The sequence below is a fragment of the Schistocerca gregaria genome, chromosome X (genome assembly GCF_023897955.1).
Source record: "Schistocerca gregaria isolate iqSchGreg1 chromosome X, iqSchGreg1.2, whole genome shotgun sequence".
NCBI classification, from domain to species: domain Eukaryota; kingdom Metazoa; phylum Arthropoda; class Insecta; order Orthoptera; family Acrididae; genus Schistocerca; species Schistocerca gregaria.
Window position 1 is genome coordinate 56,237,781 of NC_064931.1, and position 17,712 is coordinate 56,255,492.

Here is a 17,712-nt window from a genome sequence, read left to right on the forward strand (position 1 = left end):
GAGAAAAAGTATTTGTACACTATGTTCTCAAATTCTGGATTTTTAAACGCTTCAAATATCCCAGAAATTTCCTGTTCCTTTCCCTAAGACTTTTTCGAAGTGTTGGCACCAGAGATATTATTCTGACGACATCATCGATCAACGTAACATAACAAAAGACTATCCTGAGAAAAAGAATTGTGTTTGAAGATCTCCATTGAACTATAATAATTACATACCTCCTTCCCTAGTCGGATTGCTAAGTTCACCTTATTTCTTCCAGTTTATAGCAGACTACAGGTAGTGTACGATGCATAATTAACTTCACCTTCAACGGTTCACCTACAATTCAGAAAAGCCAGGCTGTAACGTTTTCGTCCAAAAGCGCTGGTGCGGTAGGTCAGAGACATCCTAAGGTTTACAATATTGCAGCCCCTGTGTTGTTCAGAAGTGCGATATAAAATCCCTACGGACATGCATGCCTGTCAGAAGGAACAGTTACTGCGGCGACTACAACCACTACGAAATGAAATGAATTCGCAGTTGCGAATGTGGGTAACCATTAGCTTTATAACGAAGCGACGGCAATTAAAATTTGTGCCGGAATCGGAGTCGAACCTGTATTTCCCGCTTATCACGATGCATGGAAGTTTGGGTCGTCGTGTGATAGCCTAATAGTAAGGCGACCGCTCGCGATAAGCGGGAGTCCCGGTCTGGCACAAATTTTCATTGTCGTCATTCCACTATGCAGCTGATGGTTGTCCGTATTCGCATCTGCGAATACATTTCATCCTAAGTTGGTGACAGTGGGTGTGTCTCAAAGTAATTGCCATACCTACTGATGAATGCCACTAGAGAAACCACCAATGAGAAAAGCTCTGAATACCACTTTGGCATGGAATCACTCTTCTCAGGAATGTCATCAGGCTGTGATGAACACTTGCTGTGCACTTAAATTCATGATGATCCTGTCCAGTGAACTCTAGAATCAGTATATGTGATGAAGTTTGACCGTTGTACAGTATTTTAATTCGAGTGGTAAGGCGAAGAAAGCTATCAGAAAAAAATGATAAATCCTTGAATGTACCAGCAAAGAATTACACATGTCAAACGTATGTCAACATATAATCTTATAATATGTCGCTCATAACGTATATAATTATAAGATAGATGGCCTTAAGGAGACTTTAGTGTTGTTTATACGAGATAAAATTTAATTAGAGCGATCTAAATGTTGTAAAGAAGTTAGTTTAACAGCCATTAACTCAATTTTATCCATTAATAAGTATACGCAAAATTTTGACCAGAGTTAAGTATTTGATGCGTTATACTTACAGCCAACGATGACCATGTTAGCGCAGACTAGTAATTCTTTGAGTGGTTTTCTTTCCAGTTTGCATACATATATACTTTTCGACGGCCCCGGTGCTTCAGTCAACTTTGCCGTCGTGGTATTAAGTATTTTCACATTTTCGTTTCCTAACAGCTTCTGGTTCCTATAAAACCGTAAATGACTGGCATTTCTGCCCTTTGAGAGCCTGTGCGACGTATTAATAATGCAATATATTTCCAAAATCTTTCCATGCTCCAGTATAATGTCTCCTCTAGGAATTGTCACTACAGAAAAACAGAAAAAGTAGGCATCAAAAATTAATACAGGAAATTAACATGTGACATTTAACTTACTAGATAGTGAATACTCTTATTTCTTTCTGTGGTGTTCAGATGTTTCTAGTTACTGGGCACTTAACAGATACCATCTATACATGCAGTTCATGGATCAACTTGTTCCATTTGCGCCTGTAGATTTGAGGCTGCCGCTTTTGCTGAATGAGTGGGAACTATGAACATCGTTACCTGTGGACGCTTTACCTACCGTGTCCTCCGAAAGTCCTGATATTACTACAATTCCTTTTAGGTCTCATGAAACAAACGAGAACCTACTGGGCTGCAAAAGGGACGTACCGCTCTCAAACTTATGAGGTTCATCCGGTAAAGGGGCTGCGTCAGAACAACTGATCAACTTTGGAAACACATTTAAGATAGATAAAGTGAGAGATCTCGTAGCCTCAGTAGTAAGATGTCAACGCCAAATAACAAGGGTTCGTCTCTGTAGTTACACTGCCAGCCGAAACATATTCTGCTGAAATCCTTATATTGGCGAAATAATAAGGGGTATTCAAATGGAAACGAGAACGACAGAAGAAGTTAAGTAAACTATTTATTATTTGAAAAGTAACTGTCATAACTGTTAATACATTTATTCCACTGTGAGAAAGACGGTCAATTATTTCATGGAAAATGTTTACGATTGCCTACGGAACCATAATTGTACCCAGGGATGAAGCTCTTCGTCCGAATCAAACCGACGGCCACGAATATCCAAAAATATGAAAATCGCAGGAGGGGAGATAGGAAATGCATGGACGATGTTTAAGGACTTCACAGCAAAACTCTGCAGAGTAGGCGAAACAACTTTGACAAACTTCTGCCCACATGTTGCCAAGGTTGTTTCTAATACATTGTAGAAGTTTCGCCGGTAAGCCCCTACACATCTTCCATAGGTTTCCGATCTCTCATCAGTCGATTTCCATAGTTTTGGAGTCCCGAAGAAAGGCATTCGTAGCCGTCGATTTGCTTCGGATGAAGAGATGCAAGCCTGGGTACGATCGCGGTTCCGCAGAGAATCGCTAAACATTTTCCCATGAAGGAAGATTGGAAGATTGGCTCTGAGCACAATGCGACTTAACTTCTGAGGTCATGAGTCGCCTAGAGCTTTGAACTAATTAAACCTAACTAACCTAAGGACATTACATACATCCATGCCCGAGGCAGGATTCGAACCTCCGACCGTAGCTGTTGCTCGGCTCCAGACTGTAGCGCTTAGAGCCGCACGGCCACTCCGGCCGGCTTTCCCATGAAGGCACTGACCGTCTTTTCTCACAGTGAGATAAACGTATTAAAGGTTATGGTGATTACTTTTGAAATAATAAATATATTACTTACTTTATTGCCCTCTGTCTCGTCTTCATTTGACTGCCTCTTCTAAATACATTAAATCCGTCATGTTTGGTTTGTGTTTTGATTAACGGCACGCTCACAGGATCCTATCAGCTACACACAGAAATAACAGGAGAGTACTATAGTGAAGTACTGCATATATTTAAAGAACGTGTAACTCGATTTATTCAAATTAACCTGATGTTCCCATCGTAGACACTGGAAAAGCCAGAGAGAAATGGGACAGTGGAGGCTGGGCTTATATGCAAAAACTATGAGCTCGCATTTTTATGCAGCGACTGCTCCCTCCACAGTTATAACCATGATTGAGAAGAACTAACCTCACCTTGTTGCGAAATACAGTATTATTCATTTTTTGTGACTGTAATCATCAAACCATCTTAAATTTTGGCTCGATCCAGAGCACAGTAGAAGTATGCTAACCTCCCATAGGCTCATGTGTTTTAATTAGCCAATAAATAGTAATGGTTGCGATATTATTGAAAACAAAGCTCACAAACGTCTTAGTGGCGATAGTTATGGCAACGTCGCAGTGACATGGGGAATTCAAATTTTGGCAGGAAAATAGGTCATTTGGGCTACCTCCACTAACCTAAGTCATCCGACTGTCATATCTTCTTTGGAATTGGCGGGAAAAGGGCTCATCCTGAGCTGAGCAGCTGGGTAGGATGGAAGTAAGTCTTTATTTTTCACACAGTCTTTATGTAAACAATTAGAGTTTTCATAGGCAGTAGCTCCATCCAGTGTGTTCACAATAAGGCCCATAGTCCAACTGACCTAGTACACAGTACTACCACCAGAGAGCGCTGTCGTCCCATGGCGGTCTGGGGGGAAAATGGCGAGAAATGCACTCACCCCGTTCTGGGTTGCTGGATAGGAAGGATTGTATCTTATTTATTTTTGAACAATTTATTTAGCGATGGATTTCACGTAGTTCATGCACTACACTGATACAAAACACTCACCCTGGCGTGCTTGAGGTCACAGTAAATAGCCTACAGACCTGCAAACTACTCGTAAATCACCGAAATGATGCAGTACACTGATGTGCAGACACGAAAACAACTGGTAAATTGTCAAAATAATGCATGCAAACACGCTTACTAATTGTAAACTGTCCAACATTGCACAGCCTAAAGACCTATTCACAAAATAATGCAACAGGCACGTCCACTACTCGTGAAATTGTAAAAAAATAATGCATATTTAACGCTCTACCAACACACACACAACGCCGAATATAATACACTGCACAAACAATCATTGTATGTAAGAAACGCTTGCGAACTATCGCTAAGAAATTCGACCGCCACATATCAGCGAACCGTTCCCTGCAGAGGTTCCAATGCCAACGCCACACATGCGCTTTGCTCTCTCTCTCTCTCTCTCTCTCTCTCTCTCTCTCTCTCTCTCTCTCTAATTTCTTCCTCTAGCCATAGAGGATTTATTGTGAAGGTTATTGTCCCTTTCGGACATTTCCTTCGATTTTTCGAGTGAGGAGTGAATGTACTTTTTCTTTTGTGAATTCTTTTCTTTTAGAACATGTTTTTCTTTATTGCCACTCAGTGAGTAGCGATTTGGGTCTTTTATATCGGTCTTGGGTTTGGTCGTATTGACCTAGCGAGTTCGTTTTCCGATCTTACCACGTTGGCGTAGAATTGTTCCGCCAGGGTGCGGAATCGTGTCTGCAATTTCTCTACATCAGCAGCTATGTGAAGGTCTGCAGTAGGGAAACGGGATGGTGTATTTAGGGCTCGTCGGAACATCCTGTTCTGTATCTTTTGTAGCCGTTCTATCGTAACCCCATACAGGGCATGCGTACTCCATTATCGGTCTAATTAGACCTCGACAGACGGCTACTCCGGCGATCGGGTCGAGGGAACTTGTGCTATTGAGGACACGCGCTTTGCAGGGCCAGCCGGACGCAAGCCAGTGCTGGGGAGACGAACACCAGCACGCGAGCCATCACTACCACGCCGCTGCCAGCAGGTGAACGTCGCCTCTAGTTTTGGGTATACAGTTACAATTCTTCGAGTGTTGTACTGACATCACATGTCTTTGTAAATAAGAGCCAAGTCTCCCTCTGGATGCCCACGTGTTCACCTAACCACTGTGGCTGACGCATAACTGCGGGTCCAGAGCCGAGAGACATGTTTGCATAGCAGCTCACCCTCACAGGCTAAAAGGTTCTCAATGTTATACTGACGTCATATGTCTATGTAAATAACAGCCAAGTCTCCCTCTGGATGCGCTTTAGAAATCTGTTGCAATCCTTCCCAGAATAATACAGGGTGCATTCTTCCTAGCGATCTAATGGGACAGTGATCCCCCATACGAGACCCTGCCAGCCAGGTACGTGTTTACCCAGCCACCACGCGTATCTGCCGGTCCAGCGTCAAACGAGAGATCTTTGCCTAGCGACTCACCCACGCAGGTGCAGCTAAACGGTTCTCAATGTTATGCTGACGTCACATGTCTATGTAAAATAAATAGAGCCAAGTCTATCTCTCGGAAATAGTAAAGTTCCGCAGAAATAGTTAACGGTCACTTTCGTAGGAGCTTTCGTGATGTCTCAGCTTGTCGCCATAGATATTCTGGTCCTGATAGGACCAGTTCAAGAAAATATCCCAGAATAACACCGATTGCATTCTTGCTGAAAGTCCTATAGAGGCATCACGTGTTACCCTTCCTGGAAATTGTAATGTCCTGCTTTCAACATACGTCTTAGAAACGGTAAACTTCTCACCGCTAAAAGCCTTCATCGTGTATGTGCACGGTTGCGAAAACACCGTTAAACATAAAAGCATTCTCGTTATTTGGAAAGAGAGACGATGGTCCCGAAATAGTGACGTTCCATAAAAGCTTCTCATTGGCAGTACATTCAAATGAAGCTCTCTCATTGGTCGCCTCGATCTACATATAAACTCACAACCAGCCTCCTTTGTCCTCAGTTCGCTGCTGCCCACGGTGTTGTGCGTACCGTCATCTCTGTGTGTACATGTTTTTTTTTTCTCCCCAAGATGAAGGGAGGTAGCAGAAGCAACGATTCAGAATGTAGTGGCAAGGGGCGTAGAGTTATGGAGACAGGATTACCAAGTGAATAAATAATTTGTATTTTGAGTGTAAATTTTCGTGTGTATGTTAATTCGCCTTATGAATTCCTTCTCCTTATTATAGTACAACTCCAAGATTTTATCTTGGAGTGTGAGGAGAGACAGGAGGGGGCTGGACCGTGGCAGACTCTGGAAGTCCAGCCTCCTGTGGTGGTTTCACAGCCAGGATTGCCATGTAACTATAATTTTCATTGTAATTTTTTTCTTGTATAGCAACGATTCAAAATTTTCTTATTTCATACTTGTTTTTCGATTTATATATCTTGTTTGTTGTAGGTGTTGTAGGCGAGACAAACCAGTTGCCAGATGCCGAATCTGACGGGGATGATGACATGCCTGAATGGGTCAGACAAAGGGCCATTGAACAAGAGGAGGAGGAGGAAAGGCCCTATTAGATGATGATGACGATGACTTCTTTGAGAGTGTGGTGGAGTCGCCTGATGAAGTCTTAATGTCTTGGAGCCAGAGAGAAAAAGGTAATTACTCACTCTGCTTACAACCTTGAGACCGTCAGAATTCTTTCTTTCACTGCATCAGCAGCGGTAAGCAATGTACTTAACTATTTTTTTATCTCTTTTTCTAAAGCGATCGTGTCTCCGCAGCCGCAATACAGTGTGGCTCGCACACCGGTAGTGGCTAAGCCTTCTTCCTCCCGAAAGCCTGTAAGGGCGCCCTTAGTCCCTGTGCGAGACCGCCACCGCTCTGACGTCCGTGGGCCGAGCAACGAACCACCACCGGGTCGGATCTGCAGCAGTATCAACAACAGCACCGGAAACCATCACTACAGCTCAGCTGTTCCATCGGTCTGCCCCGGTAGTACCTCAGTATCCTCCTCCGTCATCATCATCATCGTATCAGCCTCTTCAGAATCGGTGTAAACGTAAGGTGTGTGTACCTCAGTGCATACCGACTTGCCCTTCCCCAACACCATTATCAACAGGGTGGACTCAGAATAGCTTTAATAGTAACAGAAAAGATTATGTGGCTAGTGCAGTTCTCTCTCCCGTCCCTTTAGTGAAGGACATACTATAGCACAGCTACAATACTCGGTGACTGCGAGCCAGACTTCCTTGTGCCTTTGTCACCAAAGGCGCAACAGGGTACCGCGACCCTGTTAGTTTTCTAAGTGCGTGCCTTCCTGTCGTGGTAGTGGAGCTTCTCAAAGTAGTCAATGATACGCGGTATCCCGTCATTAAATGCAGTGTGGTACTCTGCATCGAATTATCGCAGCTTCCCCTCTCCCAAGTTGATTCCGGTGTTGAAGAGACAACTCTTCATTATCTTTGGGGGGGGGGGGGGGGGGGGGGGGGGGAATGGCACGATTACACAGAACACGTCAATCGCCGAGTGGTTTCGTAAATCCACCTCGAGTGCTATACTGGCCTGGTTTTCCGAGATGTTAGTCACAGGGTCAGCTAAAGCACTCGACCGAATACTACACTCGGACATCCGTACACATGTCTATGATCTTAAAAATGGAGGGTCAAGCTGTATCGATTTCCCTAAAGATATAGCTAATAAGCACGTATGTATTAATGCCGAAAATTCAAAGGATCAGGCTTGTTTTGCACGGTCAGTCCTGGCTCGTTAAAGAAAGTAAGATCATAGCGATCGTCCTGAGCGTCCCAGTACATACCATGTAGGTGATAATATTCGTAGGTGTTATAACTTTGATGGTATCCAGAAGATCTAGGACATACCTAAATCTGAGGTGCAGAATACTGGAATATCGGTTCACGTTTATGGCGTGGAGAGGAAAAGCAGGTCAGATGAGCAAGACAAGCATATTGTCGTCGGCCCCCTCCGTTTCTCAAAATTTTCCAGTGAGCGTGAGTTGCATGTAAACTTGCTGCTCTTCTCTGAAGCTGATAATTATCACTATCCCAACTCAACATAGGACGCTTTCATTTTGCAGATCCTAATTTACTTTATATGGATACAGATAGCTTCATCTATTGGGTGAAGAACTGCGGTCCATATGAAGTAATGAGGTGCCACGGTAATGAATTCGACACGTCCTCATACACGGCCGGTAATCCTTATGGTATTATTCCACTGAACAAGAATGTTGTCAGTCTTATGAAGGACAAAAGCAAATGGACTGTCGATTGTGGAGTTTGTAGGTCTATGCTCAAAAAGGTATGCGTATCACACATTGGAAGTGCCACCCAGAAGCGGCCTAAGGGTGTGCGTCATATGGCATCCAGAGCCCTCTATATCGAAGACTATTTGCGGTTCCTGTGCAGTGGTGCTCGTGGTGCTTCACTGCAGTCGCCGTATATGGTACGGCAGACCAGCATTCGATCGAGAGGACACGAGGTGTACAGAGTGCTACAGTCTAAAATCGGCCTGTCGCCTCATGACGATAAAAGGGTCCTTTCTGATGACAGGATTGAAACACTCCCGTACTCACATTACTCACTTGTAGCGAGATAAGGGTTGGGGACACTGATTGTAAGTAATTCTGTGTGTGTGTGTGTGTGTGTGTGTGTGTGTGTGTGTGTGTGTGTGTGTGTGTCATGTAAATATTTATGAGTATTACGTACGCGTGTATATACATACAGCATGTTCGGAAAAAAGGATAAAACAGGAAAAACTGTTTTATCCTTATCCATGTGTGACAGAAGAAGTTTACAAAAATTGTAAACAAAAAATATTTAATAAAGCATAAACAAAAAAATATTTGTGTATTTATTTATTGATTCATACGCAACCTATATATATGCACCATGCGCGTCTTGTAAATAGATTAGTTTTCAAGTTTTTCACCTGCCGCTAGCCATCCAAGTCAGAATAGTTTTTAAGTGTATGAATGTTATAGTCAAAACCCGTTTTTAGTTAACACATTCTTACTAGTTAAAACTAGTTTATACTGAGTCACTTCGTCAAAACGCGTTTTATCTAGTTAAAACTAGTTTTAACTGACTTTTGCTTTTGACCAGCAGTAAATTCTAGTTCTAACTAAAGCTATCAATATGAACTAGTTTCAACTAGAACGTGTTCCAACTAAACTAGACAGAACTAGTTTTCACTATATTTAGGGGCAAATATTAAAATTAAGAGCAACTAAGTGTTGACTGAAATAAAAAACAGCATTTTTCTATTGTGCAATGCAATATTTATTCAGAATATTGATCATACATCTAAGTCATAGATATTAACTACAGTAATACAAAAATAACCATACACTGAAGAAACATTGTAAGGAACATTACAGAACCATATATTAACAGCATTAGTTACTAAAGTGGAAACAAAATAATCATACAGTAAAAGTATATTAATTACTCATATGTTTGACAAAAGTTGCTACAGTCTTGCGTGCATCTCGTGGTCGTGCGGTAGCATTCTCGCTTCCCACGCCCGGGTTCCCGGCTTCGATTCCCGGCGGAGTCAGGGATTTTCTCTGCCTCGTGATGGCTAGGTGTTGTGTGATATCCTTAGGCTAGTTAGGTTTAAGTAGTTCTAAGTTCTAGGGGACTGATGACCATCGATGTTAACAACTCACATAGTGCTCAGAGCCATTTGAGCCATTTTCTTTCTTTCTTTTTTTTTTTTTTTCTACAGTCTTAATAACAGACAAACGTACCAAAAGAATTTAATAATTAAATTTTTATTATTTGTTACTGCAAAGCAAACTGTCATGATATTTTGGGTTACAAAGGTTTCCTTTTTTCCTACAAAAGCACCTTTATGAAATACATGCCTTCTTACACACACAGTGAACAAATCCTTGTCCTGATCCTAAGGCTGCCATCTTGCCAGTAGTTCTTAATGATACCTTTGTCTCTGGCACATCTTCCAGCAGCAAGAATTTCTCTTTGGACACGTCGAATTCGGATCTGGAAGAGAACTTTTAATTAGCTTGTTTGAAAGGCGATTAGGTACTTAGTACATATTATAAAATATGTTACAATGTAAGTATTAAAACTTAAAATATTAATTAATTACCTGAATAGTTAGCAACATTTTCAGAGCATTAAACCAATGAAGTAATGAATATGTCTGAGATTTGTCCTTAATTAATAAAATCAATTCAGAAATACATACCTGCAATACAATTTGTTGGGTATGCCATAACACATGTTACAGCCAAAACCCGTTTTTTAATTAGAACGTGTTCTTTCTAGTTGAAACAAGTTGATACTGATAGCCTTAGTTACAACTAGAATTTACTGCTGGTCAAAAGCGAAAGTCAGTTAAAACTAGTTTTAACTAGGCAAAACGCGTTTTTACGAAGTGGCTCAGTAGAAACTAGTTTTAACTAGTAAGAACGCGTTCTAACTAAAAATGGTTCAAATGGCTCTGAGCACTATGGGACTTAACTGCTGAGGTCATCAGTCCCCTAGAAATTAGAACTACTTAAACCTTACTAACCTAAGGACAATACGCGCATCCATGCCCGAGGCAGGATTCGAACCTGCGACCGCAGCGGTAGCGCGGCTCCAGACTGTAGCGCGTAGTACCGCTCGGCCAATCCGGCCGGCAACAAAAAATGGGTTTTGACTGTAACATATACAGGATGTTACAAAAAGTTACGGCCAAACTTTCAGGAAACATTTCTCACACACAAAGAAACAAAATATGTTATGTGAACATGTGTCCGGAAACGCTTACTATCCATGTTAGAGCTCATTTTATTACTACTCTTCAAATCACATTAATCATGGAATGGAAACACACAGCAACAGAACGTACCAGCGTGACTTCAAACACTTTGTGATAGAAAATGTTCAAAATGTCCTCCGTTAGCGATGATACATGCATACACCCTCCGTCGCATGGAATCCCTGATGCGCTGATGCAGCTCTGGAGAATGGCGTATTGTATCACAGCCGTCCACAATACGAGCACGAAGAGTCTCTACATTTGGTACCGGTGTTGTGTAGACAAGAGTTTTCAAATGCCCCTATAAATGAAAGTCAAGAGGGTTGAGGTCAGGAGAGCGTGGAGGCCATGGAATTGGTCCGCCTCTACCAATCCATCGGTCACCGCATCTGTTATTGAGAAGCGTACGAACACTCCGACTGAAATGTGGAGGAGCTCCATCGTGCATGAACCACATGTTGTGTCGTACTAGTAAAGGCACATGTTCTAGCAGCACAGGTAGAGTATCCCGTATGAAATCATGATAACGTGCTCCATTTAGCGTAGGTGGAAGAACATGGGGCCCAATCAAGACATCACCAACAATGCCTCCCCAAACGTTGACAGAAAATCTGTGTTGATGACGTGATTGCACAACTGCGTTCGAATTCTCGTCAGCCCACACATGTTGATTGTGAAAATTTACAATTTGATCACGTTGGAATGAAGCCTCATCCGTAAAGAGAGCATTTGCATTGAAATGTGGATTGACACCCGTGGAAGCCAATCAGCTGCTGACAGTGCCTGCACACGCTGTACATGGTGCGGAAAAAACTGGTTCGCCCGTAGCACTCTCCATACAGTGACGTGGTCAACGTTAGCTTGTACAGCAGCAACTTCTCTGACGCTGACATTAGGGTTATCGTAAACTGCACGAATAATTGCCTCGTCCATTGCAGGTGTCCTCGTCGTTCTAGGTCTTCCCCCGTCGCGAGTCATAGGCTGGAATGTTCCGTGCTCCCTAAGACGCCGATCAATTGCTTCGAACGTCTTCCTGTCGGGATACCTTCGTTCTGGAAATCTGTCTCGATGCAAACGTACCGCGCCACGGCTATTGCCCAGTGCTAATCCATACATCAAATGGGCATCTACCAACTCCGCATTTGTAAACATTGCACTGACTGCAAAACCACGTTCGTGATGAACACTAACCTGTTGATGCTACGTACTGATGTGCCTGATGCTAGTACTGTAGAGCAATGAGCAGCATGTCAACACTAGCACAGAAGTCAACATTACCTTTCTTCAATTGGGCCAACTGGCGGTGAATCGAGGAAGTACAGTACATACTGACGAAACTAAAATGAGCTCTAACATGGAAATTAAGCGTTTCCGGACACATGTCCACGTAACATCTTTTCTTTATTTGTGTGTGAGGAATGTTCCCGAAAGTTTGGCTGTGTCTTTTTGTAACACCCTGTATTGCTCACAGTCCATCAGAATTTTTATTGTAAAAACCTTTTCTATTGGGGCTGTTGAATTAGATTCTAAGTGTGCACAGTCCATCAGAATTATTGTAAAAGCTACGCTACTGGGGCTGTGGAATTTAGTTGTAGTTAAGAAAGTATCTCCACATTAGGTTCTGGCGTAGATTAAAAAAAAAAATTCTGACCAGTGTTATTGTTGTAGCGAGTGAGTTAAAAATATTTCTGCACTGGAATAGCAGAGTCAATTTATACCTCAAGAATACAATATTGTACCTCAAAAACTACACTGTACCTCAAGAATTATATGCTACCTCGAGAACTATATTGTATTTGTGTGAACAGAATAAACGAAGAAAAAATTCTTCACCATGCGTCTTTGTTGTTGTTATTTACAAAAAAACCTATCTCTTGTTGTATTATGTACGTATGCTGGCCGGGGTGGCCGAGCGGTTCTAGGCGCTTCCGTCTGGAACCGAGCGACCGCAACGGTCACAGGTTCGAATATTGCCTTGGGCATGGATGTGTGTGATGTCGTTAGGTTAGTTAGGTTTAAGTAGTTCTTAGTTCTACGGGACTGATGAACTCAGATGTTAAGTCCCATAGTGCTCAGAGCCATTTGAACCATTTATTATGTGCTTATAAGTACATAAAGGCAGTTCAGGTCACAAATGACGTTAGTTTTGCTGAAGATGACTGCTGTTAAGGAGGTGAAGTGTAAGATGGAGAGGGGGGGGGGGGGCATGACCATGTCCGCTTCCAAACATATATATATCACACATGTCTAAAATTATATATCCTGTACTTGAAGAAAGCCACAGACATGGCAAGTGGTTAAACTGTACACGGTAAAGCAGTAACGGGGTTGAAAAAAAAGGACACAGAGGTTGGGAGGTAAAAATTCACTTATTTCTCATCCAACTTAAAAGTAGCTTTACATTTTCATAAGCTAACACAGCAACACTATTTTCATAAATCTTCTTCTTCTTCTTCTTCCTCTTGAGTCGATGGAGAGAAGGACACCTGTAGAATTCCAGGTCTGGAATAGCAACAAATTTAAATATTCGACACATCCATGAGATCTTCTCCTTGCCCTTCACATAGGTGACGGTATCCGTGAGGTCGTCATATCTTTATAGGGTATGCCAGGATCATCCCAGTGAATTCCATGGTAGAAATGTGTTAAAAACTTTGCACTCTTCTGTGTCTTAGCACAATTCATATACCTGAAAGACATCAGTGATGCAATGTTTGCTGAGAATGTCTCTATTATTCCTGTGTATGCTGTGAATGCAAGATCTTTAAATATGAACTTTTTACGCTCACCACATAGAAGCCCTGAGCGTCTGGAGTGATGTTCACGCCTTGAGATGCCATTGTGGAATGCTCTAGGTATGGTGCTGCACCTGTTCATTTATACAGCTCATTGCACAACACCAGTGAGCGGGGCAATAATTGATCCCACAGTCATGTACTACTAGAGCATATATGGCAGTACGTTTTGGGAAATTTGTTGAAGATTCAAATTCAATTCGCACATTTATAGGTGGAGACTCGTTCTGTTTAGGAGCAGTCTGTTACGAAGTTTGGTGATAGCTCCTTGAACTGCAGTGGACTGAGAAGACACTCTTCTCCTTCTTCTTTAGCACTTTCATATTAAGAAGCTCGAACCCTTGCACAGATGACATATGCTAGGCTGTATACAATTTCATTCCACTGCAGGTATAAACCGCCATATGGGTAGAATTCTGAATTCAGGCAGACTGTGGGATTAGTTAACTTGCAGTTGTCAAACACAGTGGAATCATTTACTAAATTTCCTCTTCTATCAGCATAAAACGCAAGTGTGATGAATCTAGTAAATGGCTTCTACTCTGCAAATGTTCCATCCTTTGAATTGCCTATGAACCACCCCGCATTTTCTAAACTATGAAAATCCGCGGGTGGTGCAGAGACGTATGTTTTAAGGGTTGATGTTATGCCAACATTTCGTGTATGGCCGATCTCAGACCCATTGAGTTCACAGCGTATCTCTTGGAACAGGAATGCTAAAGCGTTACGTGTAAGCTTGGATCCAACTGTATCGCTGCCGTCAGTTTTGTTGAATGACTCCTCTAAATATATGAAACTCTTGATGGAAGCGTTAGCGCGTCTCGGTGCTGGATGACAATCCTAATTTCATCGTTCTTGTTAAATGTGGTTGAATCGTAAGGCTTATGCGAGGAGTATTCCTGACGTCTCATCATTCAACACTGGACTTGTTATATTGAGTGAGGACGTCACTGTGAGGTTTCAAGCCAACTGATTTAAGAAACTCGTAGTTCGTACGTGTTATTACTTTGCGGTTTGGCAGCGAAGTGACATGCTGTAGATTGCGTACACAGATTTTATACCATATGCCCATCCTTAGATGTAATCGTACAATGATTTCCTCACCACGAAAGTCAACTAGTTGATTATTCTGGTCCACAATACACAGCTCCAAATAGTTCAATGTCTGAGCTGTCACTGGAAGGTATACTGCATTGGCAGGAGTCTCAACGATCTTACACCCCGTTGCAACTGAGCGGAAGAATCCACGAATAGTATGAATTAGACTGTCGTTGAGATAAGAGTTTGTTGGAATGTCACACTCGACTCGGATTGTGCTGACAGGCACTATGTCCACAGTATGATCTTACTTGTAAAATTTACTAGGATGCTTCTTCTAAAGCTGCCCTTTTGTGAAACCCACTAGGTCCCCTACTGAACCTTTCTGGTTAAAGTCTATCGTTGCATTTACAGTCCTTATTGCAGATTTAAGTGTACTGATGTTTGCACGTAGCTCATTCCAGACCGTTTTAAGACTCTTTCTCACCATTAATACCCAGATGCAGTTGTTGTTAGTCTTGGTGATATTTGGGATGCTGTTGTACGTCTCCAGTCAAATCAATGCAATACTCCATTCACCAATGCTCAAATCAGTTGGCAGAAAGTACACAATGCACATTATCGTTCTTTTAACGTCAAAGTGTACGACATTGCATCTGCACCTCAACTGATATAGCATGCTTCTTCTTCTTTGTAAACGTCAAGAGAAAAATGATGCATAGATGTCCACAGAGATGTGTATTAAAGTCCTGATAGCGCCGAAAATTAAAGAACACACGTATTCTGTGAGTGAAGCATCGTTGTAATTTTTCTGGCGGTTTCAGGTCAGGAAATGGGTCGAAATAGTAGAGGGTATCCACATTTTACATAACATATGACACCCAGTGGGTGCTGGGGCCTCCAGCAACATCTAAATTCACAACACCACATTCACGAGTTTTCTATATAGTCTTTGGTAATGTATCCTGCATAAACACACCACAGAATCTTGGATTGTTGAATTTGTTTCTAACAAACTTAAGAAGATCAGTATTTGTGAGAGTTCGATCTGGTAGGACCGCTAATGGGCTTTTTTTATTTATGAATAGACCAAGCGCTTTCCTATACGTTTTCAAGTATAGTCCGTTTACGATGGCTGCGGTTTCCATCATGCGGTTATGTCTTCTTGCCTCTTCTAACTGCGCTTGGGAGTTTTGAGCGTTCTTGACCGTTCGAGCAATATCTGCAGCACCATCAGCGAGGGACCCTACCGCCGAGAGCGCGGAGAGGGATGGGATGAGTAATGGAGGAAAACCGCCAGACGTCTTGGGTACTGGTAGACCGCGAGGTGCTTTAACCGATACTCTTCTTCTTTTTGCTGCACGTTTCTGCTTCAGTGCGTTTTTAGCTGCATACATAGTTTTTAGGACACAGTTCTTCAAACAGCTCTGCCTCCCGCCCTTTTCCATCTTCTTGTTTAATGCACAACTCACTTGAAATTCATCACTCCTAAACCCAACTTAATTTTTCCACCCATGTTTTTATCAACTGCAATTGCTGCGATGCGTTGACCCATACCAATATCCTTTCTTCTCCCTATCGCCTTAGCCTCATAAGCTAAAATTCTATCTGCAATGTGACGAGTTGAGAGATCTTTATTTGCAGCGTATGCAATGTGATGTTCCTGAGAAGTTAAGTCCCATAGTGCTCAGAGCCATTTGAACCATTTGAACGAAAAGGATGGCAGCGTTCTTTGATGGTGGTACTGAGTACTAGACCTCGTGGAGAATACACTGTCGCCATCATGGATAACTGTACTTGCGTCAGCAGTTGGTGTCATGGTGGCGTCCTCTGGCGGCGACGAAATGTACGAAGACAGTTGGGGTCTGGAGCTTGTGGTGAACACACTAGGTGGCGCCATCTTAGATTACGGTACTTGCGTCATCACCTGATGTCACTACAGCGTCCTCTAGCGGCATCGATATGAACTAAGTCAGTTGAGCTATAGACTCAGTGGCGAATATACTTGGCGGTGGTGCTGGCTCTAATTTTTTAAATAAAGACTGGTGTATGATTTGTAAAGTTGACGATCAGCAAGCATGTTTGCAGGGTTTTTACATGGATTATTATTTTGACAATTTAAGAGTTGTTTGGCTCTGTTGATATAAATTTATTGCATTATTTACGAGTGGCTCGCACTTCTGTAGGCTGTGCAATGCATTTTTTTTGACGGTTTACAATTAGCTAATGTGTGTGTTGTGGTGTCACCGCCAGACACCACACTTGCTAGGTGGTAGCCTTTAAATCGGCCGCAGTCCGGTAGTATACGTCGGACCCGCGTGTCGCCACTATCAGTGATTGCACACCGAGCGCCGCCACACGGCAGGTCTAGAGAGACTTCCTAGCACTCGCCCCAGTTGTACAGCCGACTTTGATAGCGATGGTTCACTGACTTCTAAGCTCTCATTTGCCGAGACGATAGTTAGCATAGCCTTCAGCTACGTTATTTGCTACGACCTAGCAAGGCCCCAGTATCCGTACTATTGATATTGTGAATCATGTACCATAAAGAGCGACGTTCGGCATTAATGGATTAAAGTTAAGTATTCCACCAACTACGTCCGTTTTTCTCAATTCTAATTCCCTTGTCATGTTCCAGACCTCACGCCAGCCTGCTCGAGCTGCGACGCGTGCATTTCGGCCTCCAGTAGAAAAACACGGTTGGCTCTCCTGCCAACCACAACATGTGTAGAGCGTTATACATGAGTTATGTAGGAGTAGTATGCAGGTCTGTATGCTGTGGGACCTGTGAGAGCGTGTGTTCTGTGATAAATATACTCCATCGCTAAATAAATTGCTCCAAAATAAATAAATTACAATGCTTCCTCTCTCCATCATCCTAGTGCATGCTGAGTTCTTTTACCACCCGCCCCTAGGAAGAGGTAGAGGCCTGGTGAGTTAGGTTAGTGGTGGTGGTGTGCTTCGTTTGCAACAGTTTTCTTAGGTTGGTAGCGAAAGCACAAGTGATCTTCCTTTACTGCCAGAATTCATACTTGGTGCCGGTTCCTTGGAGGAGGTGGCGGTCAGGTGGCTGAGGTTAGTAGAAGTGTCCTTTGTTTCCCACAATTTCCTTACGTAGAGTGACGCGACTACTGGTGCAGCATTCTAGGGGTGGGGGA

At 42.6% G+C, this 17,712-nt stretch overlaps 1 protein-coding gene across 2 annotated transcripts in view; it reads right to left on the minus strand.

Annotated features, from left to right (window-relative positions):
* LOC126299280 (cytokine receptor-like) overlaps nucleotides 1-17,712 on the minus strand; it is a 431,253-nt gene that overhangs the window by 259,338 nt on the left and 154,203 nt on the right. For both annotated transcript variants that reach the window (XM_049991064.1, XM_049991063.1), the window contains one exon: nucleotides 1,315-1,596. In XM_049991064.1, the coding sequence (XP_049847021.1) occupies nucleotides 1,315-1,596 (282 nt within the window). The remainder of the gene's footprint in view (nucleotides 1-1,314; nucleotides 1,597-17,712) is intronic.